At 39.4% G+C, this 26,960-nt stretch overlaps 1 protein-coding gene across 4 annotated transcripts in view; it reads right to left on the reverse strand.

The window, feature by feature from the left end:
- CADM1 (cell adhesion molecule 1) overlaps positions 1-26,960 on the reverse strand; it is a 332,505-nt gene that overhangs the window by 25,347 nt on the left and 280,198 nt on the right. For 3 of the 4 annotated variants that reach the window (XM_008020958.3, XM_008020959.3, XM_008020961.3), the window contains exons 6-8: positions 19,000-19,099; positions 15,374-15,546; positions 10,382-10,462 (exon numbers count right to left, since the gene is read on the reverse strand). In XM_008020958.3, coding sequence (XP_008019149.1) covers positions 10,382-10,462; positions 15,374-15,546; positions 19,000-19,099 — 354 coding nt within the window. The remainder of the gene's footprint in view (positions 1-10,381; positions 10,463-15,373; positions 15,547-18,999; positions 19,100-26,960) is intronic. The other variant, XM_008020964.3, reaches the window with a different exon arrangement.

The raw sequence follows: 26,960 nt of genomic DNA on the forward strand, positions 1-26,960 counted from the left end.
ACACACACACACACAACCATTCTTCGCTCTAAAGCTCTTAATGTTAAAATCCAAGAGCAGAAGCCTTTCATGAAAACATCCAAGTTCACACAATCTGCCAAATGCCACTTCTAATCATATGACATTCCAAAAATTTAAGTATCCAGCCATCCTTTCGCTCACAATTCAGAACCATGTTCACCGTTCTGAGGGGCCGGGAGTCCTGCTTTTATGGCTGGATTAGAAGAGAGTACAGTTTTTTTTTTTTTTCCCCCATTGCTAGACGAACTTGCTGTGGAAGAAAATGTGTTTTGTCTCTTTCTTCTTCTATTTCTGATGCTGTTCAAGTTTTCTCCTTCTTCTACCAGGCTTCTAAGCCAGGCTTGCTGTACTTGCTCCTGTTCACAAGAAATTCCTCCAAGGAACTCAAGGAATTTTCTTTTTATTTTTGGCTACAGGGAAGTGGAATAAATATCTAACAAAAGGCAGGATGACATTCTTTTTCCAGAATCATTTTATCACTCTTCTAGTCAACCTCACCCAGGCACGTTCCTTCTACGATTCACTGCTGGCGAAAAGAAATGGTGATACTGAGACACAAGCTAGTCATCTCTAGTCAAATGGTGGTGGCTGAAGTGGGATTCTGGGTTAAACTGCAAGCAAGTAGTTCACTGTCCTTTTGCAGAATGCAGCTACTTAGCTGGTAATTGCTTTCATGAGCTGTGGAGACTCCAAAAGACTTTCTGATTCAACACAGGCAATGTTTAAATGCACTGGAACTTCATATGAAACTTTTCTGGGGGGTGCAAATGAGCCTGGTGCTTCTGATTTATCAATATGACACATGAATTCACACCGGCGTTCCCCTTCAGTTGGCATGCCTTCCTCAGGATCCTATACCATCAAAAATTAGATCCCTTCTAAGGAGCCAGAATTAACCAGAAGTCTGAAAGGCCAATGCAGCTTAATATTACTGATAGCTTAGTTTCTGAAGAATAGATGAAGGAAAGAGAAACATACAATATACCGTGTAAGAACAAAATACTTACAGGTCAAGTCTGTGTGCATAAAATAGCAGTAAAAACAATACAGAACACTGTACAGTTGAAACACACTCTGTCACAGATTCTCCCGACACACATGACACATTTCCTTAGTTGAAACATCCAAGTGCAGCATTAGGTACTTTAAATTTGAGGGGCAGAATCAAAGGCCCATTTGTACAGAAACATGTATATGCATGTTAATACACTTTATAGATAGGCATTGGCTCCTTTCCAAAATTACAAAAAAGTAATCAACACTCTGGCTCATTATTTTTGTAGTAGCTCTTCTAATATGCTTTCTTTTCTTTTTCTTTTTTTTTTTGAGATGGAGTTTCGCTCTTGTTGCCCAGGCTAGAGTGCAATGGCGTGATCTCGGCTCACCACAACCTCCGCCTCCCGGGTTCAAGCGATTCTCCTGCCTTAGCCTCCCAAGTAGCTGGGATTACAGGCATGCGCCACCACGCCTGGCTAATTTTGTATTTTTAGTAGAGACGAGGTTTCTCCATGTTGGTCAGGCTGGTCTCAAACTACTGACCTCAGGTGATTTACCCGCCTTGGCCTCCCAAAGTGCTGGGATTATAGGTGTGAGCCACCGCACCCGGCATATGCTTTATTTTCACCAGGTAAATAATTAAGTACAAATGAAAGAAGGGTGGGGGGTGGAGTAAAACCTAAGGGTTAGAGTCATCAAAAATAATATCTGAGCATTAACCAATGACCCCAATTTACTGTCTTCCTACATCACAACATCATGTCAGCTTTAAGACGAAATTAAACCAAGTAAAGCCAGGTGTCTGCTCCTAGGTGGGTACTAGAAAATAAATGAAGGAAAATCCACAGTGCATCTTGCTTCCCCGTTCTGGGGATGGGAAATCCATCAATTGCACCCAAAAAGGGAGGAAAGGGGGATGTTGAGAAGAAAAAACACATTCTGAAACGGTTAACAGCAAACACATGTTCAAGTCAAACACACGATTACTGCAGCTGGAAATGGCAAAACCACGATCAGCAATGGGGTAGGAGACTGCAGCAGAAACACAGACTGGCTACAAAGTTCAGAGCAAGATTGACGGTGTGTCTGGGGAGTCACTGACTCCATTTCTCTAAGAGCATCTGGAATGCTACTTGAACAGAGGTTAGTTTCAAGTAAAGAATTAAGAAAATATTCTTTAGAAGTAACTTTGTGCTCCCTGCAGGAGACCGCTATGACAGAATCTAATTCTCCTTCATAATTGCATTATGACTTCATGCAGAAACCAGACACCCCGGCTCTGAAGTGAGTGCAACTCTGTGAGGCAGGATTTATTAGGGTATCTTAATCAGAAAACCGGAGAAATGTGCAAACATGCCCTGTGAATCAACTTGTGCGGTTACCATATTGTTGGGTAACATTCTAAGTGTAGAGGCAAAATGCAAATAGTAAAATTTCAATATAAGTGATAAATGCTGCAATCAGCTTGAAAAATGAGAAAGTCTAATTGCCCTAACAAAGCCTTTTTAAAACCTCATCTTGCTGCTGCCTTAAAAAAAAAAAAAAAAAAAACCTTTGAGCTAGCTTATGAGAAAAACAGGTCACAAAAAATTGAGCTGGACTTATGGTGGTGTTGGGTTATATAGACATTTAAAAGGCCGAGCTGAGCTACTGTCTCTTATTTTAATTTTAATTACAAAGAGAGCAAATTTATTGCATATTTATTTTATATGGTCAAGAAAAAACAATCCCATCTTCTTGAAAACCCAGTAAGTGTGTACGGTCTTAACAGTCACTCTCTGGCTATTTTATGAGTACAGTCAAACAAGGTATCCAAAGAAGGGCCCAGCACTCTTATTTGAAAGATGCACATTCTACTCAATATTGACTTCTCTTCTTAGTCTCCTAGTCCTACAGTTTATCAGACCCCATCTTCAATAAATGAAACATCACATACATTTATTGTTGCAGTATATTTACAAAATAAAAAAATCTCTGACAATGTGTGAAATTAGAGATACTAGCAATTTAACTAAGTAGCAAAAAAAAAAAAAAAAAAAAAAAAAATTACTGCAGGAGAGGCAGCTGGGCAATATTTAGTTGAAACAGTCATGTGTAAGCTCCACTGTGGCACATTCTAATCCTTTCATATGGATTCTCTCCAACTTAGAATTGTTCATTGAGTGTGACAGACTGGGGGTTTAAAACTAATCCATAAATTGGTCCATGGTCTCAAACACAACGGGTGCCATAAATGAAAATGAAAATCCTAGAACAAAATTAAATTCACAACCTTAAATATTTTTTCCCCCAATTGATCTGTGGTGCTCCTGCTTTACAATGCACAGACTTGCAAGCCTGCATTTTGGGGTGTGTTTGAGTAAGGTGTACATTAAAAAAAAATGCACGGTGTGATAACCCACAATCTACTCAAAACCAGAGCTTAATTGTAAAAAAATTAAATTCTCTCATTTTTGATTGTCATAAGCCTAAATGAAAGCATACTAAGCAGTCAGACATATTTTAATACACTTTCTCCCAGTTTATTTTCTTAACTAAAGTCAATAAGAAGCCAATGGGTTTTCTTAATTGAATTCCCCTTCAGTTTGTGTTATGGAGGTGCTTTAAATCTAGACACTAGGATAGGCAAGGAATTCCCCTGACAATTTTATTTTCATGGTTGTGCTGTGCTGGCCAATATATATTAAATATATGTTGTTGTTTTTTTTTTTCTCTTTCAAGTTATTTGAACTCGATCGAAAACAAAAGTAACTGCCAGAAAATTAAACTCTGGAATTTATTTTCTCCTGGTTTCCTGGCTAAAATTCTTTCCATCTATGTTATGTTTTAATCAAACTCCCCTGTCTTAGGGATGGGAGAAGTGGATAGGAACGGAACGAAAACTAAAAGGCCTAAATAGGAGAGCCAGGATAAAGGTCTCTTCCTTGTTAAAGTCACCTCCCCTGTGAGTGAAGAGATTGTGTGCTACAGAACAGCAGGAACAGGGGACGATTTTTTTTTTTGGATAAGCAATTTCAAGTTTTGTTAAAAGCTTCTTCAGAATTGTTCACTCGTGCTGTTGTGCCCCTGAGATCTTTTCATTTGCAAACCAGATGTTCTGCAAAATAATAGGAATCTGTATAGTGGTTTCATTTAACAAGAAAAACAATTCCTATATCATGTTGTGTGTGAATGCTCAGGGGAAGGGGGTACAGATAAGAGGAAGGCACAGGGGAGGGAAGGAAAAGAAGAGGGTGTTGCCAGGAGGGTAGTGACGGAGAGAGGAGAGAGGCTGTCTATAAGTTGTTAAGTCTTGGCAAATTTTGTGTTAGGTACGGGAGGGTTGAGTCCTTCAGTCAAGTCTTTTATTTTTTACTACCAAGATAGCTCTAAACATCACTTTTTAATTCTGGGAAACCTGTATTCACAGCATTATTTGTTTGCGCTGTTGATAGGTCTTTAGTATGAAAACATGTCACATTTTTATCTCCAGGATTATTTTTAAAATAAAGAACATAAAATTATTGAAATTATGATAGAGGCATTAAAAACTTTTCCACTCGCATCATATTTCTCATTCATTTTTTTAAAAAATGTGGGGTCAGGTGGCCTCCATCACTGTAGTATTCAAGTCTTTTCTCATTCCCTCCTAAATCAATATGGTCAAAAGCTGGTTAGCTATGTTGTTATTTGTAACAGGTTTACAATCATCAGAAAAAAAAATGTAGACACTTAAGACAGTATGAAGAAAAATGGACACACACTTTTTGGAGTAAAAACTTGAAAAGGTGGCATAAAAGGTGGCTCATGAGTACTAGTGCTCCCAAAATATTCTTGTCACTAGGCATACTGGCATATCAATAACACTTGATGAATATTCAATAAATGCTGAATGAAAAATAATCCTAACGAAGTAGATGTCAACTCTAGAAAAAAAGGCAATTTAGTAAACATTCTGGGATGAAGATGTGTATTTCCTAGCAAGAGTGGCCTAATCTATGCCTGGAACATAAATACATGCAAAATAAACATACATTGAAGATAGATGCTTGAAGTAACATTGGACCTTCATGCGTAACTTCCAAAATGCCATCCTTTCTTATCCACATTTTGTCCCTTCTTTGATGGCACAGACCAAAGTCCACTGTGACACTCTCCTCAGCATCTATGGCACCTTCTGCCTGTGCCACTGAATCGCCCCAATTGCACAGTATCTCTTATTGGGTTCCAATGTGTGTAACCTGTTCTCACAACCATATTATAAGGGGTTTAGGGAGTATTTTGTCTCCATAAGCACTAGCATAGTGCTGTACATATTATGGGCACTCAATATTTGTTGAGTGTATAACTAAAAGCAGACCAGCTCTTGAACCATCAATGCAAATATCAATAGCAAAGAGTAGGAATCACTAGGCCAAGACCCTGGGGAATAGCCAGCTCTATTTGGAGGAAAGCTCTCTATTATCATTTAGATGGTCATGACGTAGATTCAGTCTTAAGGACAGATGTGCTTCTTTGCTCTGTACCTAAGGAACTAAAACAAGTGCTTTGGTGTCAAGTTTCCCAATTGGGCATATTCTATAAATATCACTGAAGGATAAAGGCTATACCCACCTTCTTTATTTATGTGATCTAATCCACGTTACATATAACAAAAGCTTATGATTTCAGACTATAAAAGCCAAAAATAATAATGTGGGCCTGGGGGTAGGAATCATTTGCTACAAGGTATATTGGTTTTTGAGTACTTAAGATACCAATAAGAAAAGCCTGGCTATTTTCTTTTCCTAGGAACACAAAATATTTAATTGGGTACATACTTTTAAAAAGAGGAAAACTCATTTAGAAATGACCTACTTCATTCTTATGAAAGGATTTTTTAATATGTTTCAGAATTTGGCCCTATAGCTATTCATTTCTTATTCTAAGGTGGTTTTAATTTTTTAATTTATGACAGTCACACGTATAGTGTGACCTCCAGGTTGAACTCCTCCCGGTCTGAATGTTCTCTGTAAGTTGCTAAGAGTATTTAAAACTGAGTGTGGAGTCCTTTCTATGATATTCCTCATCAAGCATCTAACTCAAGATGCAACCAGGCAGAAACAAAACAACAGCCACGCTAACTAGGAAGGGAAACACAACCTGTTTTCCTAAGATGATTACAGGAAAAAGCCAATCCAACTGGAAGACAGGGGCTAACACTATTATAGAAATGGGTAAGTTTATGTACACCTAACACACAAAGTCAACTAATTACAAAGAAAGTTAAAAACAAGACAGAACAAACACTCCCTGCTCACCCACACTCCCCCCACCTCCCCCCGCCACCCCAGCACGGCAGTAAGTTTTTCTTCTCTTCTAGTTTTTGACAGGAATCTGTGTGAAGGACTCTTACCCGGGGTAATGGCTGGCTGTCTCCATCTTTTAACAAAGGATTCCAGGGGCAATTTAAATTATGCAATTTATGCTTCCATATGACAGCATATATCTTCATGAATGAAACCGCATGGACAATTTGACACAATAAAAAAAAAAGGAACAGGAGCTTGCCAATAGCGATAGTTGAAACAGAAATATATGGTCAGAATATCAATATACAGGAAAGATAAGAGACTCCAGGGAACCTCGTGGCAAATCATAGTGAGGCTCTGAATGGCTCCCAATCTAAAACTGTTTTATAGTTGGAAAAAAATTTTAATGATACTATAATGGCTTCATGGTTTTAAAGCCACAACAAGTTGACATGGCAAGTTGACATTAAATACAGATGCTCCTTGACTTACGATGGGGCTATGTCCCAGTCAACCCAACCTAAGTTGAAAACATTGTAAGTTGGAAATCCATCTGATACACCTAACCTACCAAACGTCACAGCTTAGCAGAGCCTCCCTTAAACGTCCACAGGACACTTACATTAGCCTATAGTTGGGTAAAACCATTTAACACAAAGCCTATTTTATAAGGTGCTGAAGATTTTATGGAATTTACTGAATACTGTACTGAAAGTGAAAGGCTGTATGGGTACGGTTTCTGTTGAATACGTATTGCTTTTGCACCGTCCTAAAGTCAAACAATTGTAGGATGAACCATCATAAATCAGGGGCTGTTTGTATTCCTTTCAGTACTTTAGAGACTACAAAAATTTCTCCCTAGATAAGGCCACACTGAGATGTGTGCCTTCATGTGTAACTCTCCAGACCTGCTCCATATAGGGTAAGCAGGAGGCAGAAAACGCCCTGTGCTCCCACCCATGAGGGCTGTGATTCTGGGCGGGCAAAGCAGAGTCAGATCTGGCTTGTAATTCTTCTCTTTGAAGGGTCTCCACGACGAAGCTTTAACATGTTTCAAGGAAGTCAGGTGACTCAGAACAGAATGCCAGTCTGCCTTCCTAACAAGGAGAACAATTTGATTATCCTGGTTACAGAAGATAAAAGATAACACTGGAACACTTCCTTTCAGAGAAATCAGAAATCAACTATGACTTCTCAAGTTTAAAAATATTTTTCTATTGCATGCGTACATTTTTCTTGTAATGAAACTCTGACCTAGGGAATGGGTTTCAGTTATTGCATTTGACTGGGAGAAAAGAAATAGATGACTGTGGACTTCTTCTTTTTTTTTTTTTTTTTTAAAGCTCAGGCTTTATGTTACTGTCACCGAATTTGGCTGTTGCAGCTTTGAAGGCTAATGGTGGCTGTAATGTACCAAACAGTGCAAGAGAGAAGAGGAGTGGACATTAATTTAGCTATCCATTTGTCAGGATTCAGTCTGGAAGATTTTTTAGGAACTAATCTAAATCTAGGGGATAGCCTGGACCTTTAAAATGGGACACAGAATCATTCAGCTGCATAACCTTTAATCTGTTTGGAGAAAGGAGCAAATGTTAAATTCTACAAGTGTACTTTCTGGGCAAGATAAATATATATAAGACTGCTTGTTAAGACACAGTAAGCCTAGAAGATCACATCCATTAAGGCAACGAATTCTACAATGTTGTGTTAGTAGCAATTTTAGTTTAACTACTCTTGGGTGTGCCAGTGAGATTCTGGGCATTCATTACCACAAATGTATTTTATGTGCAGGGAGGATTCAACTGCTAACATCAAGAGGCTAAAGTGCATCTATGAGATCATCTTACGTTACCTTGAGCCGAGAGGCCAGTAGCAGAGAGACAGAAGCAAAGACAAGTTTCTGTTAGAGGTACCTTTGATGTGGACAGAAATAGAGCATTGTTTATTTTTTAAATTTCCTCTTAAATGGAGTCTCTGCAGTCGGAACTGTGATAACAGTGAGTTGTAGCTGTTTGAGGACATAAGATTAGCTTTAGTCTGGAGTGAAGGATTAAGAGCTGTGAACTGAAGCGACTCTGCCGAGTTGCTGAGATTGATTGTGAGGGGGGAGGAGTTCAGCGAGTGTTAAGAAAGGTCCTAAAAAAAGGCATAAGCTAGTGAGAAGGCCAACCGCAAATGAAAAGTGTTGTTCCATATAAAAGAGAAATGTGGTGTTTATATACCGCATGAATAAGGTCTCGACTGCCTTAAAATGTAAAACCTGGATAGCTACCTAGCTGGCACCTTCTAGAATGAGTGGTAATAAATGCTGGATCATCCCTGGGCAAGTTCTGCAAAGATGAAATAGACTGCTGATATGTTTTTTTAAAGGGTTAACATATGTAGGGCAGTGGGGAATTAGGCAATACATTTTATACTAATATCTAAAGGGCCCTTCACAAGAGTACGAGTCTAATTTGGTTTATGAACTGGGTAAGAGGCAAGAAATCTGAAAAGGTAAAAATCTAGTTCTTAGTATGAAAAGCTGATAGCACGGTTACTCTGGAAATCAGAGTTAGGAAGAAGCATCTTTGATATCCTTATGAATGGTATAGAAAATGGAAGGAATCAATTCACTAGGCCAACAAACTGAGTTTACTTAAGTTTACAGAGGGAAGTAACAAAGAGCCAAAACAGAAACACACACAGACAAGAATCTAGGAAGCAGCCTGGTTGGAGCTGAGTTTAGAGTGAGACATGAAAACCAATTGATGGATTTTCAGAAGATTTCAAATTAAGTGCTGGCACTGATGGTTTTGTAACCAATGTTGAGAAGCACTGGCTTCCTTAAGGGTTCTCTTTGTTCCACTGTAATGGGTAGAAAAGTGAAGAAAACTGAGAGTAGACAATCTATTGCTATATTCTATCAACCGATGAGGCCTCCTCTTTCTTCGAACACTTTGAATTTTCATCATCTCTATCTTATTGACTCCCATGAAAACTGGAAATGTCTCCAGCATGTCAATGAAAAGGATAGCAATGATATCTAGGGTGCTAAAAAGGAGCTGACCATGAAGGGTGGGGAGTCAAATACTCAGTGTTCATAAAGAAGTCCAGTCCTTGCAGTCTCACCAGTTAACAAAATGCAGTGGAAAAGTTACTCTTTCAAGAGATTTTTTTTTTTTTCCTCACAGAATAATTAATTTCACATGTTTTGTGGTACGTCCCTGTAAACACAGGTTGGGAAGGCCTTATCTATGGAAATCCCTCATGTCAAGTGGACATAGTACGGCTGGAAACTTTCCTACTTAGGTAGGCAGAGGAAACCCCATGGCTCCCAGACAAGCCACATCAAGCAGTATGAGCGAGCCACTGGATGCCAGGAAGGGCTGGATGGCATGCCACCTCCCTCAGTGACAGAAACGAGAGACAGTAAAACTCATGCTGAATAAGAGTTTCAGACAGTCCAAAAAGATAAAGCCGCAGAGTTAGAACCACAGTGGCTGCCTCTTCCACTCCTCCAATATGTGACCGAGGGCAGGGAGCGGCACGCGAGTGCTCAGCATGGAAAAGACAGTGACTCCCTCTGATCTCTTGTGACTACCTAGGCAACACAAACAGGTAGTAACACTGTCAGCGGGTACTCTCTGGAGCAGGAAGGATGACTATGCATTTAGTAGCATGGCCCAAATAGGCACATTGAAGTTAGGTGTGTATATTTTCCCTTACATGGACTGAGATGAAACTAAGACAGAGACAAGATTGAAAGCCACAGTACTTACCATTTCATCAAACAAGGCTAAGTAGAAGCTATAGGCGTGTTCTCTAGCAGCCAGCTGCCATTTTCCCTAGCATTTTGCTTTGAATAGTGATGCTTCAAAAAGAATTCTTTTATGCATAAGCTGCAAAATATCTGACGTACTGTTAAATGCTTGGATGTTTCTGAGGTCCTTAAGATTCAACTTAAGAACATAGTATCTAATGTCACTGGAGTTCCAAAATAAAGGAACAATTAAATTTCAAGGATTTAAAGGGAACTTTTTGGCTTCTTTTTATACATACCAGAAAGACAATATACATTCAGGACATTTTCAATGGTAATGAAGGTACCATACCTGTGATGATGGTAAGGATGGTGGTGGTGGTGGTGGTGGTGGTGGTGGTTGTTGTGGGAGGAGGGATAGTTGTGGGGGGATCTGGATAGAAAAAAAAAGGAAAATCAAACCCACAATGCTGAACACAACAATGACCAGTAATGACAAAACAAAGGCATGAGGACATTGAGATGTTTGTTTGATGGCTTCCCCCTTTAAAACCAAAAGTTCTTTCCCTGCAAGATTTATGTCTTGTAATTATATCCCAAAGCCTTACTTGGAAGAGCTGAGAAAAGAAGAAAAGAGAATTTTCATTAATGAAGTGAATTAGGGATGAGGAGATGTGAAGAGAGGGGAAGAAAAATCAAAACATACAACACCCCTCTTCCCTACCAGATTTCAAAGGTGAGGTTAAATCAACTCAGTACCAAGAGGGTACAATGGCTGCCATTTCGTTTCAGCTTTTACAGATGGGAGGAAGGAAGAGGAGGTGGTGCTGCTCTATTAGGGGGCTCATATCAGCCAAGGATGAGTGTGCCCCTGCACACTTGCTCTCTGTGACTGTTAACTTCATTATTCTCCATCAATACATCCCAGCAGGAAGTAAAACTACTTCTACACTCATAATAAATACAAAGAAGAGAGAATGTCACCAGTAAATATCAAGTTCCAGGCATGTGAGATTTTACTGAGATTTTATTTTTTAAAAGTCAATAAATTTTATAACTTATAAATATTAATAAGTTGCCTTTGCTCATATTAAAAGCTTGACCTAAGTGGACTACAGTGATAAAACTGAAAGAATGTTTTCCATCTTGTAAACAAGAGAACTAAATATAAATGAGACTCGACCTTCAAAGCCAGGAACCTGATAGGGAACCCTCTGTCAGATACTTGATATACTGTATATTCTTCTATCGTCTCAAAAATTACTTGGAGACAAGGGAAGGGCAAATATGAAAGAGAAAAAAAATTCTAAGACCAAATGATCAAACTGAATGTGTTAAACTGTCAGCAAGACTTTGAACTAAGCAATCATTCTGCTATAATAGAGCGTAAGATGATTTGGAAGCTTTTGATTTTAAATTTTATCTAAAGCACATCAACTTTTTCTCCCTGACACATCTGGTGTCCTTTTATCTTCAAGTGAGCTCTCAGATTGTCTAATTAATACATCAAAACTTTAATTATACACTGCACCTTTATTGGGCTTGGTGCATCTTCCCAAAAGTTTATAAAAATACTATTTTGGTGCTTGGTTGCAAAGTCTACTTAAAATGATTCCTACCATCGATCAACAATCTGAGGTTTTAATTTTCTTCACAAACTGCTTCTCTCACACAAACATACTTGGATGAAATTAACAGAGAAGAAGCTACTGTTCTGTTCGATGGGAGGCTCCGTTCCTTTAAGTTGGGGATACAAGCAGTTTACATTTTTATTTTAAAGGAGCCTCACAGAAGTCCAAAAAAGCATGTCATTTAAAAATAATCTCATTCTCCTCCAAGAAGTAAAAATGATTAAGTGAGTAATTTTAAACTACCTGTTTAAAAGAAAGGCAGAATGAGAAATGCAGTGATTCAGGCCATATGTTCAGTCTTGCTCCTTCACACTTTTTACGGAGGCCACAGGTGGGGAAGCATTTTGTGAGCTGGAAACTCATTTGGATGCAGCTACACACCTGCTGCAGGTGCCAGTGCAGATACAAATGAACCAAGTGCACTGACCCCTGAGCCCAGCACTAAAGACATCCCACTCCCTCCACTACACAACTAAACTATATCCAGAGAGGTACCTGCTGCCCTGCACGGGGTCAGTTAATGTGATTTTTCTGTTTTGCTTGAATTACTATATCTACCACTGAAAAGGAACATTTGTTCCTGGGAGATTTTCCCTGATATACTATCATCCTATTTCTTTTCTTTTTTTTTTTTTTAGATGGAGTCTTGCTCTGTCACCCAGGCTGGAGTGCAGTGGCATGATCTCAGCTCACTGCACCCTCTGCTTCCTGGGTTCAAGCAATTCTTCTGCCTCAGTCTCCTGAGTAGCTGAGACTACAGGCGTGCGCCACCACACCCGGCTAATTTTTGTATATTTTTTAGTAGAGGCGGGGTTTCACCATATTGGCCAGGCTGGTCTTGAACTCCTGACCTTGTGATCCGCCCACCTTGGCCTCCCAAAGTGCTGGGATTACAGGCATGAGCCACCGTGCCTGGCCTATAATCCTATTTCTGCACCTATTCTAAAGTATTGACATAAAGTGTGTGATGTCCACAATACAATAAGAGTAGATCTGAAGGTGATTTGAAAATATGATTATGAACCAAGGGGTAGACCAGACTAATGAAGGTCATCAGTCCCTCCCATTTTGTGCAAATCACACGCTTTCAATTATCTTTATCACGACTGGGGCAACTGTTGTCCTTCACATCTGGCTAAAGTGACCTGAAAGAATTAGATTCCCTTAACAGGTCTAATAACCTCAGTGCTTAGATCATTTCTAGCAATAAGAGCAATGTGAGGCCACTATTTAAGAAAGTACAGAATTGGAGTTAATGAGCTGTGTTTGACATGTAGAGGCTAAAAGAATAAAACCAACTGGGGCTCAGGCACTAACCACCTAGATTCTTCATGTGTAGAAGTTGCTTCCAGAGAGTTAAACTATATGGAGGCATGCCAACTTGTAGTTCATAAAATACTTCCAAAATTACAGTAGTAATACAACAAATCAGCTTTGGAAAGAAAATCTACTCAACACCTTCCCAAAATGCTAGAGTATTTTGTTAACAGACTAGTAATACCTTAGGTGAATATTCTAACATGTCATCTCAAGTATTGTTACTAGGACTGACTAGGGGAGGTAGGTAGTATATTACGGATCTAGAAAGTACTGAGACAAGGAGAGGTGTACCATCTTGGATTAGGGAGACATGTATATGTAGCTGTGCCTGCCTTAAACAGGTGGATCCCTATATTTCTTGGCTTTCAAATAATGTACTGTGGCCCAGACAGTTAATTCTAAGAGGATCATCTCATATTGAAGGGGATTGTTCTATTGGAAAGCAGTGAGAATAAGAGAATATATAAAGAAACACAAACTTTGTTGTGGACTTTAGAGCCAAAGTATTTTGGTTCTAAAACACATTTAGAAACCTGGTGAAGTTGGGGAAAACTGTGGGACCTTTCTGAGCTTCAGTTTATCATCTGTAAAATGGGATCATGATAATGCCTGCCTCCTGGTGTTATCATGGAGATTATAGGAGACCATGCATGTAAAATTGTTACCATAGGGCATGGAGTAAAGTGAGCACTAAATAAATGCTAGCTATAAACTACTATCCAAAATTATTCAAATATATCTGTCCATCAAACCCACAAAATGTTTCTTTTCTTGAAATGTAGGGGCAGTAAGTACAATAAATCAAACTCTTTTTCCAGATAACTTAGTGTTCTGAATCAAGGAAGCACATGACAGACTAATGGAAATTTGTTACTGCTTTTTATAATCTGCAGATTGTAAAGAGCTGGACTGAAAGCCAGTAAACCCGGGCAACAGCAATGTCGGGGACTCCCATGAGGCGCAGGCCCTTGTGTGAAGAGAGCACATGCAGAAAAAGGGAGGAATGTTCTTTTCACCCCCACCGAGCAGTCTGTGGAAAGAGGTGGCTCTGCATATCGCCAGCTGAAAACGGGCCATGCTGTGCCCTCTCTCACCTACGTAGAAAAGCTGTTCACTTCACATGGATTTCCTTAACTACTGGGAGAATTAATGTTATTATGTGTGAACTACAGACAACATTGGTAGTGCATAAAGAGAAAACATACTTCAGAAGTCTACAAATAAGGTGATTAGATGTGATCTTTTAATTTTGCATTATGCTAGGAAAAAAACTCAGGTATAGGCTGAGGATTATATTTTAATATCCATGCAGATATGGTGTAAAGCATGCTTCTATTTGATTAAAAGGACTGCCACTCCTATTTTCTTCATAAGGAAAGTATCCTGGTTTTAAGACACTATGGTGTGGATATTTCATAGGTATAATTTATGTGTATCTAAACATTTATTCACATATACTTATACTTGTAAATTGGATTATTTACACTGCTAACATGAAGGAAAAAATGCCCCCTTCACACACACACATATTCAAATATTTATAACACATTGAAATGTCGATGCCTCTGGTTACTCATTCTTTGTCATGTCAGTTCATGGCTATTTCTTGGCATATGAGGTTTCAATAGAAAAGAAGAGACTTAATTTGATATTATAAAACTAGAGAGGAGGTGCACACCTCAACTAAATAGAAAATATTCACCATTCGCAAAATCAACAGTAAGTTATAAACAGGAAGTAAGTTTAAGATGCCTGGAATGTAGTAGATGCTTAATAAATATCTGTTGACTAGAGAATAAAATTCATGAGGTTTTAATCATCCTGAAAATTGATATTAACAAAACAGACATATTTTTTTAAAAAGGCTTTTGTTCCGAAGCAGTAGCTACCGGTGGTTTATGTAGCTACAAAGGACCTTGTATTTGTTCTGAGTATTTACCGGCTTGCAACATCTTTTGAAATTTAATAGCCTCATGCTGAAAATAGAATAGTTCTGCTCATCAAAGCAGGAGAAAGGCTAGCCCAGGTATCATAGGAAAATACCACTGGGAATAAACTTTCTGAGCTGAAAAGCCACTAATTGGTAAGGTTGAATGTTTCAGTCATTACTTCTAACATAATCTCCATGGCATGTGCCCGAGGACACAGCTTTCCTTCTCAGCATGACCAAAGACTGTAATCTAGTAGAAACCCCCATGATTAGAGGGAGAGAAGAAAAGTCACTATCCCAGGTGGAGACACTAGGGTCCACCTCAGGCCAGGCTTCTTTAAGTTCTAGAAGGAAACCAACTGGTTTTTGATTTTCAACTTGACCAAAAGCTTTGGGAGTAAATCACAAGTAGCAGCTCCATGTGACTGACTCTAGTAGAAGAGCATTTTATCTTCTCACGTACCGTATACATACAGCATATAATCCGAGTGAGCTTTCCCCACTATGTTTGAAGCTTCACAGCGGTATGTACCATTATCTGTTTTGTTTAGGTTATTGATGAACAGGTTGGGCCCAGACAGTACAGCGTGTTGAGGCATTTCATCATCGACTCTCACCCAAGTTACCATCACAGGCCTGCAGGGAGAAGCGGAGGAAGACAAATCACATTATCGTTTCCCATTAAGATGTCTGCATCAAACTTCTCACCCATGCATTAAATGAATCACATGCAGGGTGACACAATTAATGAGGACCTACTGGAGATATTTTAAGTTCACAGAATTACAACTGTGAAGTCTCCAAAAATCTGTTTGGTATACAATTTTTTCTTTTAAACATGATCAGGTGTTGAAAAACTTTGAACAGACCACAAGCAGGAGTCTCATTATTTCCAATTCATCTTCGACAAATCAGCAAATAAGTGTGCGCTAGTTTTATGCCCTGCTGTGTGGTTTCACACCAATTCGGGCAGGACAGAGCTCACCCATTGTTAACATCCCATTAATTAGGAAAGAAATCAAGTTCTTGGCTAGTGATACATGCATTCATCTGAGGGTTACTAACACACCAAGACTTGCTTAGAAGCCTCTTGTGATATTTAAATGGATTTTGAGTTTCACCAAAAGGAATGGACTTTTATATCTGAATAGTGCTTTTCTTGGGTCTCTGTTTGAAAAACCACCTTTGATTCTGGAAAGACGTAATCATTTCCTCTTGTCCTTAACCTCTCCCCATAACCTGCCTCCCCCTACCCAGAATGCCACCCTGGCTTTGATGCCCTGGTCCACCATGTCTATCTGTTTCTTGGCAAATTGCCTTCTCTCCTGGCTCTCCAAGGCCTGCATATTGCAAGAACTTTCCCTGTGTGTGCACCTGCAGTGCCCCAAGCTCATGGGTAGGGCTCTCAGGCTAATCACCATGGAATGCATTCCACATGGATCCCTTAGGGCCCAGGGCATCTGCTCACCAGAGACAAGTTTGTTTTAGTGATTTAAAGTACCACACTTGTATCCATCAGGAAAAAGCAAATTTCATAAGATTTGCCAAAGCTAAAAATGCATACACACCGAGTATCTTTTGAAAACTTCCATTCTGCAAGGTGTTTCCCTCAACCTCCTATGAAGTTGAGGCTACATTTAGAATTGTGCCTGAAAACTTTCATTTTGAAGGAAGGACAACAGAGATCCAGCTCAGAAGTGACTTCCTTCCGGTTCCTACGGCTGCCTCTAGGAGCAGCGACACGACAAGAGAACCATGCTTAATGAAGAACGGATCCTCAAGTTAGCCCTGTCAAGTAGCATTCCAGTTTTCAAATGGGATGTGAAGTTCCAATTTTTCTTTAATTACACATGGGTTTGTCATCACAACCCAGTAAATTATTTAAAAATTAGTACTGCATATGTCCTCCTTGTAGGCAATGGCAAATGGGCCTGCCTGGCAATCAGACCTAATGTCCTGCTGCTTGACAGCTGAAACAATCAGTAGGGGTAAGTGCTGAGAATATTCACAACATTTAATGGCAAGTTAAATTACCATTTTTATTGTATGCAATTTCTTGAGAAAATAAATAGGTAATATGCTAGAAGGGATAGCAGTAGAGTAATGTGAGCTTGCTCACACAACCATATACTAGTTCCTATTTGAAAAGAACAAACAAATCCCTTCTCTGGCATAAATGTCCTGAAGGAAACATGTAATTTACTGTCCCCGTGGCACATTCAATTGAACGCAGTACCTTCTTCAGGGGAAAAATACAAAAATAAAGTATAGGTTAGCAAGCCATATACTGTAACTGTGGTTAATGTGGCCGAACACAGGTATTGCAAGTGGCAAGAGGCCTCTGAGAATTTTTTTCTTCTTCCTCCATTGGATTATTTTTGAAGAAAGCTGCTAATTAGGGAATAATTCAAACTGTTTACAAAAAGAAAGATCTGAATCTTTGGCAGTGCTCAAAAGAGAAAAAGATCACTCGGCTGAAGCTTGAAGCATTCAAAACCAAATAACTTGGGAACACCAGAGGGAAAGTGAAACAGAACCAAGACCACTTTCCACCTCCCAAAGGTCATTTAAAACGCCACATGGTTAGCACAGAGGGAAGGAAATTCCAGCACATGGAGCGTTAAGTACAAAGATAGGGAGGGTTGAAATGAGAAGAGAGAACCAACAGCAGCCAGAGCCCCCTTTGGTTTTCTGATCTCTTGTCATAGTTCACTCCTGAGTTAAAATAGGGAGGCTTCTTTCCAGAGATTTCTGGGGAAGCTTTGTGAAGATGCTCTGAATTCTTTATATGAAAACTGTGACGATGCTGGCTAGCAAAACTCTTTGAGGGAAAAAAAAATATCATACTACGGGGACAGCAGAGGGAGCTCAATGCTGTTTTTTGTTAGGTACCACCTAAAGTTTGAGTGCCCTTAATCCCAACATTGACCTATTAGTTCATTTCATGAATCCTCAACTTGCTTTTTCCCCTAAGAAACAGAAACAGTCAAAAACAATCTTTACTAGAAACACAAAAGAAGTGTCCCCTGCCCACTAAGTAAACTGAATAACAGTTAAAGTGGTACCCCTGTGTGGCTTTTTTTGTTGTATTAGTGATGATACATGTAGTTCCTCTAATTCACTTTGGATCATTTCACACGGCTGCTCCAGTGGCTCCTTTATACTTTCAATAAAATAACAGTCTTAGTTGTTTCTTCTTTTTCTCTTATGAAGTGGCACATATATCCTCCTTAAGAAAAGTTCCTGAGCTTTTCCTTACTAACAAAAATATTTCTGGGAGTCACATATGAATGACACTTTTCTTTGAAGGAAGAAGATGCAAAATTAAAGGTAGGGCAAATTCATTTGCCTACAGCTGGCCCTAAACATAGCAGCTTAATGTAAGTCTTAAAACCATCTTTGGGCCGGGCGCAGTGGCTCAAGCCTGTAATCCCAGCACTTTGGGAGGCCGAGACGGGCAGATCACGAGGTCAGGAGATCGAGACCATCCTGGCTAACACGGTGAAACCCAGTCTCTACTAAAAAATACAAAAAACTAGCCGGGCGTGGTGGCGGCGCCTGTAGTCCCAGCTACTCGGGAGGCTGAGGCAGGAGAATGGCGTAAACCCGGGAGGCGGAGCTTGCAGTGAGCTGAGATCCGGCAACTGCACTCCAGCCTGGGTGACAGAGCCAGACTCCGTCTCAAAAAAAAAAAAAAAAAAAAAAAAAAAAAAAACCATCTTTGTACCAGCTTAGACATTAACACAAAAGGTGGCAGATATATCGTTAGATTGTGGGGACACCAAGAATTTATTAGGATTATTCTTGCATGTGAGAGAGAAAATACTCCTGACAATCATGTTGATGATAATAAAATAGAATTAGCTGAGATTTCAATCTTAGCTGGCATTTAATTTTTCTCCCAGTTCTGACCATTAAGAACTATGGATATTTATTTCCCCTCTCACTGAAGATTCTTTAGTTCCTGAAAAACCATCCATTCTTTGCAGCAGGAGACAGGTGACAGGCCAAGGACTGGTGAACGCATATGTCTGTGTTGTGGCATTTACTGCGCACGACCCTCTGCCAACCTTGTCCTTCAGAACTTACTGGGGCTTCCCGATGGCTTCACATGTTAACTCAAGCGCGTCCCCTTCCCGGGTTAGGCCTTGTAGAGGATAAGTCATCTGAATATGCACTTGAGGCTTATCTGTGTGACAACAACACAAAGTATAATGTTTAGCAAATGATATCATCAGGCAAAATCAGACTCACACACTGCCTCAAAACCCACAGTACCAGTCTAGCACTTACTCTCTCCCTTCCGATGCCTTCAGTAACACCCGTCTAATTAGTTAGTAATCCTGGCATTTGCTCAAATTAAATTGACTAATAACTCTAAGGAGTGAGCCGCAAATAGATAAGAGATTCACGAGCCAACTGCACCACATCAAACATTTCCTGTGAAATACAGTTTGTTACACTGAAGTTTATCTCCAAACTCACTCAAGCTAAAGGAAACTCATTTGCCTTCATGCTGAGGTGAAGCCATAGATATTTGTGGTGCTCAGAGTTGATACATTTTATCATATATCATATATTACTATGTGACAATATGTTGTGACACTGCATGTTAATAAGTTTGCCTCTTCTATGTTCTTGTTTTCAAATGGGAAAGGCAGAACTTCTGAATTCCACGCAAATGACTTTAAGGGAAAAGAACTGGGACATTTTGGGAGCCCTCCCAGGGAAAAGTCTTTGACATCTCAGTGCAAACATTAAAAAGAAAAAATACTGACATTTACTCAGGATCTACTCTCCTAGGACCATCACTGGTGGTAGAACAAGCCTAGTTTTAGGGATGGGCACTCTGGTACCCACAGACTGAAGTAGCTCATCCAAGATCAGAGAGAGAGAGACAGCCCCAGAAGTCTATGCTGGGATAGATTTCTGATTCCCAAGTGCAGATTTCTGATTCCCAAGTGCATTTCCAATGTCAATCCATAATTCAAGCCAGGTATAGCTTCCTAATGCAGCGAGGTACTTAGGAAGGAGATGTAAGTATTCCTATTTCCACCAGCTACTTAAAACTGTGTTTGTCAGCGTGGGGATATGGCTATGAGAGATGAATAAGGGGAGGTTCAGGGAACAGGGAGGCAAGCTACAGAAGTTGGAGTTAACCTAGATACATATACAAATACATTAACAAACAAAACCTGAATGGAATTAGGAGATTGTTTTTTTCTGTGCTGAACTAACAAGCTATTAATCCCTAAATCAGTTATCTCATTTAGTTCTGTGACTCTGTAAATGCATATTTTTGGAAATGTACCCAAGAGTAATAAATGTGAGAGGGCAAGGCATCGGCTGGCCGAAAGGTCAAAACAATTACCATAGTTTTACTTTCTCAGACACTCATACCACCTAAACAACAGCCCCTTGGCCTTTTACAAGCTGTGGTTAGCTCATTAACATTCATCCTATGGAATAAGGGAGAAGATAGAAATACTACGGCAAAGCTCAACCAATCTCATCCCGTACACAGCTATATAAGCTGCACAAGGAAGTCCTCACTAGGGATGGCTGCTTTCTAGATGTATCCTTATGGTCTCTTTCCTATCACGAATCTTTCTCTCATGTCTCTAAAAATTACATGGCATTCAAAACCTTCTAAGAGAGCCCCCTTGTTCACCCACCAGTGTGCACTGCATACTGTGAATTGGTAGTGCTTTCTGAGAAGCTAAGTCTCTTGCCAGAGAACGTAAAAGTTAACAAGCGCAGAAGCTCCAGCTGACCCTTGCAAGTTACACAGTTCTATTCTTGGACACGTTGGCGAAGAAAATGTTTAAGAGCAAAATGGTGTTGAGGTTTCCAGATACTGATAACTGGGTCGGGAAGGTAGTCATTAAAGAAAAGCAGAAATGCTTGTAAAGAATAAACAGGATGACCTTGAACTAGCACTGGGTGGTTCACGAGCTCCTGGGAACCCCCTTTTAGAGACAGAGGCCACATACTAGGCTAACTACAACTGCTGGGCATCAGGTGTGGGTTTATTGTTTGTGGTTGTGTAACACACACACACACACACACACTAGTTGAAGTTTAGTTTTTAAAAAAGATACAAAAAAAAAAAAAATGAAAGAAGAAGGTTATGACACTGGACACACAGAAAACAAAAGACCTGCTACCTCATAGTTCATACCCAGAAACAGGAACACTTACTAGAGTTCCCAGTTAGGGGATCTCTAGCATTCTTACCCATGAAGCATTCTGGGTGAGGCTAAATTTAAAGCCCCAAATTTGGGCTGAAATGTAACATTTGCTTATAGGTTAATCTCTGATCTACAGAAAGGCTACATTTTTCATGCACTGCTGACTTTGGCCATTAATTAAGAAGAGGCAGAATGCTTGCTGGCCTATGTGGAAGGATTTTGTTTTTCTTCTTTTTTCCTTCATGTAATTTACAAGCAAACAGAGAGGGCATATTTTTCAGCACAGTGCACTAAGGATTTTACATGCCTAACTTCCATCAATAATAAAGACAGTGTTGAAAAACTTAACCCACCCTGCCTCTTCAGTCCCACTGAGTTTTAGTTAAATGCTTTTTTATGTTCCTAATGAGCTGTTTATCAGTTGTCAATTATTCACATAAATTAGGAAGAACCAGCTAAGGATTTGTTATACCTGAAATTTATTTTAAAAACCACTTACTAAATCATAAAAAAAACACCTTCAGTTTTGATAACTGATTTTCCCAATTTACTCTTTAAGTTCTGGAGAAACATCTACTATCTACTTATGGCTACAGCTGCCACAGTTACCGTAATAGCTGGCTGAAAAGGTAAGCATTAGTCTTGCTTGCATTATACAGAAAAATGTTTCCCTCTGTTGACACATGCAGTATTTATAGGCATATTATCTGACCATGGGCAGATGAGCTTTCCTCTCGCCCAGTCTAGGAATCAAATATTATAGAAGGTCTATGTGCCAAGATCTATCCCTGGGTGATGGAAACTTAAAAACAAATTCTGTTCCCCTTCCTTTGTCCTGAAAGAGAAACTTAAGCATTCTTAACAGGTGGAATAGAAACCCTGAGATTCCACTGGCACCTCTAGAACTAAGGGACATTAAATTTTCCATTGAAGAGCCTAACTACGATATGAATATGTCAAAATACCTAACAATCCAGATGGCTGACTGAATAGCCCAGAGCTCATCATTTATATTTTAATTATGTTCATAAATCAAATGTTATAACCCACCAAATCTTTTCTGAAACAGAACCAGCCTCCAAGATTTATTCTTAAGTAATGAGGTAAAGCCTAGTATATTTTCTGGGGGATCATTTTATGCTTCGGTTGGTGTTGTAAGGCACAAGGCCAAAAGCCAGATGATACTTTCTACCCAAGTGCAATAACTGCCCAGAAATGTATCACTCAGAATGGCTTAATGTCATTATAAAATGGAACTGCTATATAAAAATAAGAAAAATAGTTAGGTCTGTACACTTAAAGAACATTACAGTTAAAGACATGGCATCACCAACAGCCAATCAATTAGGTCGAGGGATCTGAGGTTTTCATAATACACTGTAAATTTTTTTAAACCCCGTAAAAGACGTTTAGCAAGACTGCTATAGCAGACAAAATTTGTTCATTAGTCAAAGTTGCACAGAGGGTTAAATACCAGGAGGCTTTAGGTCACACTATAGTAGCAACCAATTAAAAAAATAATATTAGAAAGACATTCTGATTTGATGAGACTTTCCTTAAATGTACTTTGCTCTCTCTATAAAGGGAAAAAATATACAAAAGGAAACTCTTAAAGAGGTTGGAATGGCTTGCTGGCAGATTACAATTGATTTCATGCCAGTCTGACCTTGTACCACATTCTGTGATCTTTTCAGAAGATGAAACTCAAGATTCTGTAACCTGTATTTCAGTTTCCTATGTAAATGAAAAGGCACAGTCTCCTCTGTAGGTCCAAACACTAATATATCAGGTCTTTGCATTCCTTTATTTAGAAAAAGGTACTTTGCAGTTTCTTCATGACTGGGATGTCACCCTTCCCGGGTAGCAGAGAGGAGCAGAGCTGAGTCAATGGAAAAGGCATCCTGATATCCTGGCAGGAGACAAGCCAGCGGAAGTCCTATTGTCCTGGAGATCCCACAACCTTCCCTGTCTTCCTGAGAATTTCTAAATCAGGAAACGCAGGTGTCATATTTTCTTTGATGTGCTGAATGCAACCAGGTCCAGGGACTTGAGTGCAAATCTGTTTCTGCAACTGCATTTGGGACACAGGCTCTTCTTCATGTTTCTTTCTTAGATTTCACCCAATATTCTGAAACACCAGGGAGTATGGGATTTGATGTTTGTGGATCAAGTGCTAATTGTTTCAAGTCCTACCAGGGAGAACTCAAGGGCAGCATGAGCACAGATGATATCAGAATGTCTGGGTAACGGGTCTGGGTCAGACCCTGTGCATTCAAGTGAGGAAGAATTGACTGAAGAGTCTTTGTCAATCATGGAGGATTATTGGAGTTTGGAGTAGAACGACAATGCAAAGATTAACCTGAGATTTGGTGAACGTTAGAAGCTGTCTGAGCTTAAAGCAAGAATCAACCCCTACAATATGGCTGTCTAAATTGTTGGGAGAGGATAGCTTTGCAACTGAAGAAGGGCCATGTCTAGCAATGCCAGGTGACTGGGATTGGTGAATGAACGGAGTCACACAGAGCTCTCGGGGGAGGTAAACAGAACATCTTGCAAAAGATTTGCTTTCTATTGTCATAATACATTCATGAATAATTTTCACTGCCATTTATTTTGTCTGTTTGCAAGGTGAAGAACCTCCTGCTGTTACATCTGTTGTTATGAATTGTAGTACTGAAACTGGGCTCTTGAAGAGGCCTGAACTATTGTGAGTGGGATGAGTCAAATCTGGTGGGACTGACGTAAGACCAATACCACAGTAGAATGCAATCTTCTCTTGCTGCAACTTTCAGGTAGGTTTGTGGGTATTAGAATTACTGTTTACCCAGAAGAATCAAATTTGATCTCACGGTGTTGTGGCAGAAAGCTTTGTTCCCAGTGCTTTTTAAATGGGGGTACATACTCACAGAATATTCTTCGGTGTCTTGGAAGCAATTTTCATCATTTGTAAGCAAACACTGGGCAAGAAAATCCCTATAGCAAGATTTTCTGTACAAGACTGTTCCCTCTGTAACAACAGAGGGTTTTTGTTTTGTTTTGTTTTGTTCTGTTTCTTGAAGTCTTGGTGACTAGAACAGTGCCAGGGACTGGCACACAGTAAGCATTCGAGACACAGTTACTGGATGAGTGAATGAAGGAATAAGTGAATGAGAAAGTGAAGAAATATTGGGGCATGGACTTCTCCTTCCACCTTTACTACTGATTAAAAAATAAATACAATCAGATCACGAGTTCCTCTTAGTCCTCGTCACAAAATATACTTGCGTTTTTCGTTTGGAAGGTCAATCCAGCTCCCCAAATCGGAAGTTCAGCCCAGGTGTTCTGCTTTACATATTTCCACCTCACTACACATTTATTTAGCACTTCTGGTGTGGGTCTAAGTGGTATCTTACAGGAAATCAGAAAGGATGTTGTTTGACTATTCCTTTTAGATTTTTAGAGGCCAGCTTCACAACTATTTAACCTTCCACAGAATCAAAATTTGACCTTGAGTTAAAAACCATTAAGTGAAGTATGTACATTAGAAGACCAGTTTCACTGTGTAAGTATTCGATGTCCACAGCCACACAGACACATCTGTCACAAATACATTAAGGTCAGTGAGATGAGAGGAGGTGGTCCTTAGCAAAACAGGCCTCTTTCTGCAGGGTATGCATTCAGAAGGCAGGTTTAAAGGCAAAGGCTTTTCATTTAAGGGTCTTTCCAGTCTTGCTCAGGGTGTATTTGCCCAACACTCACTCTTTGTATTTTGAATACTGGTTACTTAGCCTCTTGACACTTTTGGTACTGCAGATTGTATCACTATCAATCTATAGTCCTTATAAAATCAGGAACTTGGAACCAACACTACTCTGTGTTAACACAAAGAAGTAATAGGTTAAAAAATTAGCTTCAATTGGGGTTCTTCATTCCTTGATTATTTCTCATAAGGAATCATAAATACTAAAATAACTTCCCTGAAACTCAATTCATTGCTTTAAAAAATAAATAAATAAAAAGGAGAGTGGGAGGAAGAGCATATTCTGTTAAAAAGAGAGACAGAGAGAGAGAGAGAGAGAGATTGAGAGAGAGAGAGAGAGAGAGACTGGAGATCAGAGAGAAACAGGCCAAATCTGAAAACGCCAGCTATTATGCTTTGAAGAATACAACCTGGAAACAGAATTGATGAGGGAGAGGATTTGATATCGAAGCTGCTCTTGGAAACTATGTGTTATCCTCCACTCCAAATAGGAAAGATTTTCTGATTTCCAGGTTTTCCTCTCTCCTTCACTGCAGGGCACTATCGATACCCAGAGAAACATTTATTTTGGCACAGATAAAGAACAGGTTTTGATCATCTCCTCAATGCCCAATTTTCCTCCAGTTGAGGGAATGAAAGAAAAAAAAAATCTACCCTTCTCTGGACCTTGGATGAACAGGGCTATGGATTTATAAAATACCTAGCTACACTCAGTCAATAAAACTCATTTTGAAAATGATGCCCACATATACGATTAACTGTCAGATGATAATCAGAGCAGGCATGGCATTCAAACACCCATTTCTAGAGTCTTTGTTTTCATTCTTCCTTTCAAAACTCACCTCTGAATTTTTTTTTTCTTTTTTTTCAAATATGCACAAACACAAAACCCTCACAAAATGAGGATTTTTGCCAAACATTTTAAAGAGCAAGGCTATGATGGGTGAAAGCAAAAGCCACACAGCAGTAATTCAAGAGCTTCATATTCACCCCAGTCCAGAGGAAGGCTTTCCTCCCTTGCGCAATGCAATCTGAATTCCATACTGAGGGTCACAGCTCTTCTTTGAATTCCCAGCTTATGTCGCTATGTGTTGCCACCTTGATGCTATTTAGACAGTTTTCTCTTAACGCTCAGACAGTGAACTGTTCCCGTTTAAACAGGTTTTTATTTGACAAGAGTACATTCCCTCAGATCTGAAGCTCTACTAACCGTGCTACAATTGTATCACGCTCTGCTATAATCAACCATGTTGTAAATTTGGGCAACACCACCTGTACAGACATTCACAAGAAAAAAATGCACAGAAAGATTTTAGGGTCATACAGCTCACAACATTAAAAAGCAAAACTGTTCTCTGCATAAAATCTAAGGGAAGAGAGCTTTGAGCTCTTCCAGCTTGGGAGCATAATTATTTTCTGTTTTAAACATTTAACTGTGTGCTGCTGCTGTACCCTTGCTGAGTCTCAGAATGAAAGCTAGAAAACTAAGAGCCCTACTGTATGTTCTTCATTCCCAGCAACGTTCCTATGAGAAAACCTTATTAATGAGCTTGCAAACGAGCACCCAACAGGGAAATGTCACAAACAAGAGCGGCTAATGCCCCAGAAAATCAAATAACTGAACACTTGGCTGATTGTGGTGCCTTTCATATTTATAATAAAAAAGGGGGGGACTTTAATTCACTGATTCTGAAGGGGTCAACACCTTGCTGAACAAAACAACTCATTTATTTATGTTCAGAAATCTCCAGATGATAAATTACATTGATGTTAATCACTTCAATGCATACTACACAATTAATATCTGTACTCAACGAAAACTTAAGGATTATTAAAAGTATGACAGCATACACATCTGGCTGATTTTTCACATAATTGGGCACAACAGTTTCTCCTGGTATCACAAATAAGGGTCCTAACAAACAAACACTGCAAAATCCTGGTTCAATTAATTAGGACTGAAATCCACAAGACAAAAGCAATTCCAAGTTGTAGCTCCAGCCTTGTCTTCTACGTACTATGGCAGCACTCCATTTGAAGGAGAGAAGTGCAACACTTCCCTTCTTTTTATCCCTCCTCTCTTTTTTCCCTGTCATATTTAAAGTAAGATATTTAATGAC

Source organism: Chlorocebus sabaeus, chromosome 1 (assembly GCF_047675955.1).
Source record: "Chlorocebus sabaeus isolate Y175 chromosome 1, mChlSab1.0.hap1, whole genome shotgun sequence".
Taxonomy (NCBI): Eukaryota; Metazoa; Chordata; class Mammalia; order Primates; family Cercopithecidae; genus Chlorocebus; species Chlorocebus sabaeus.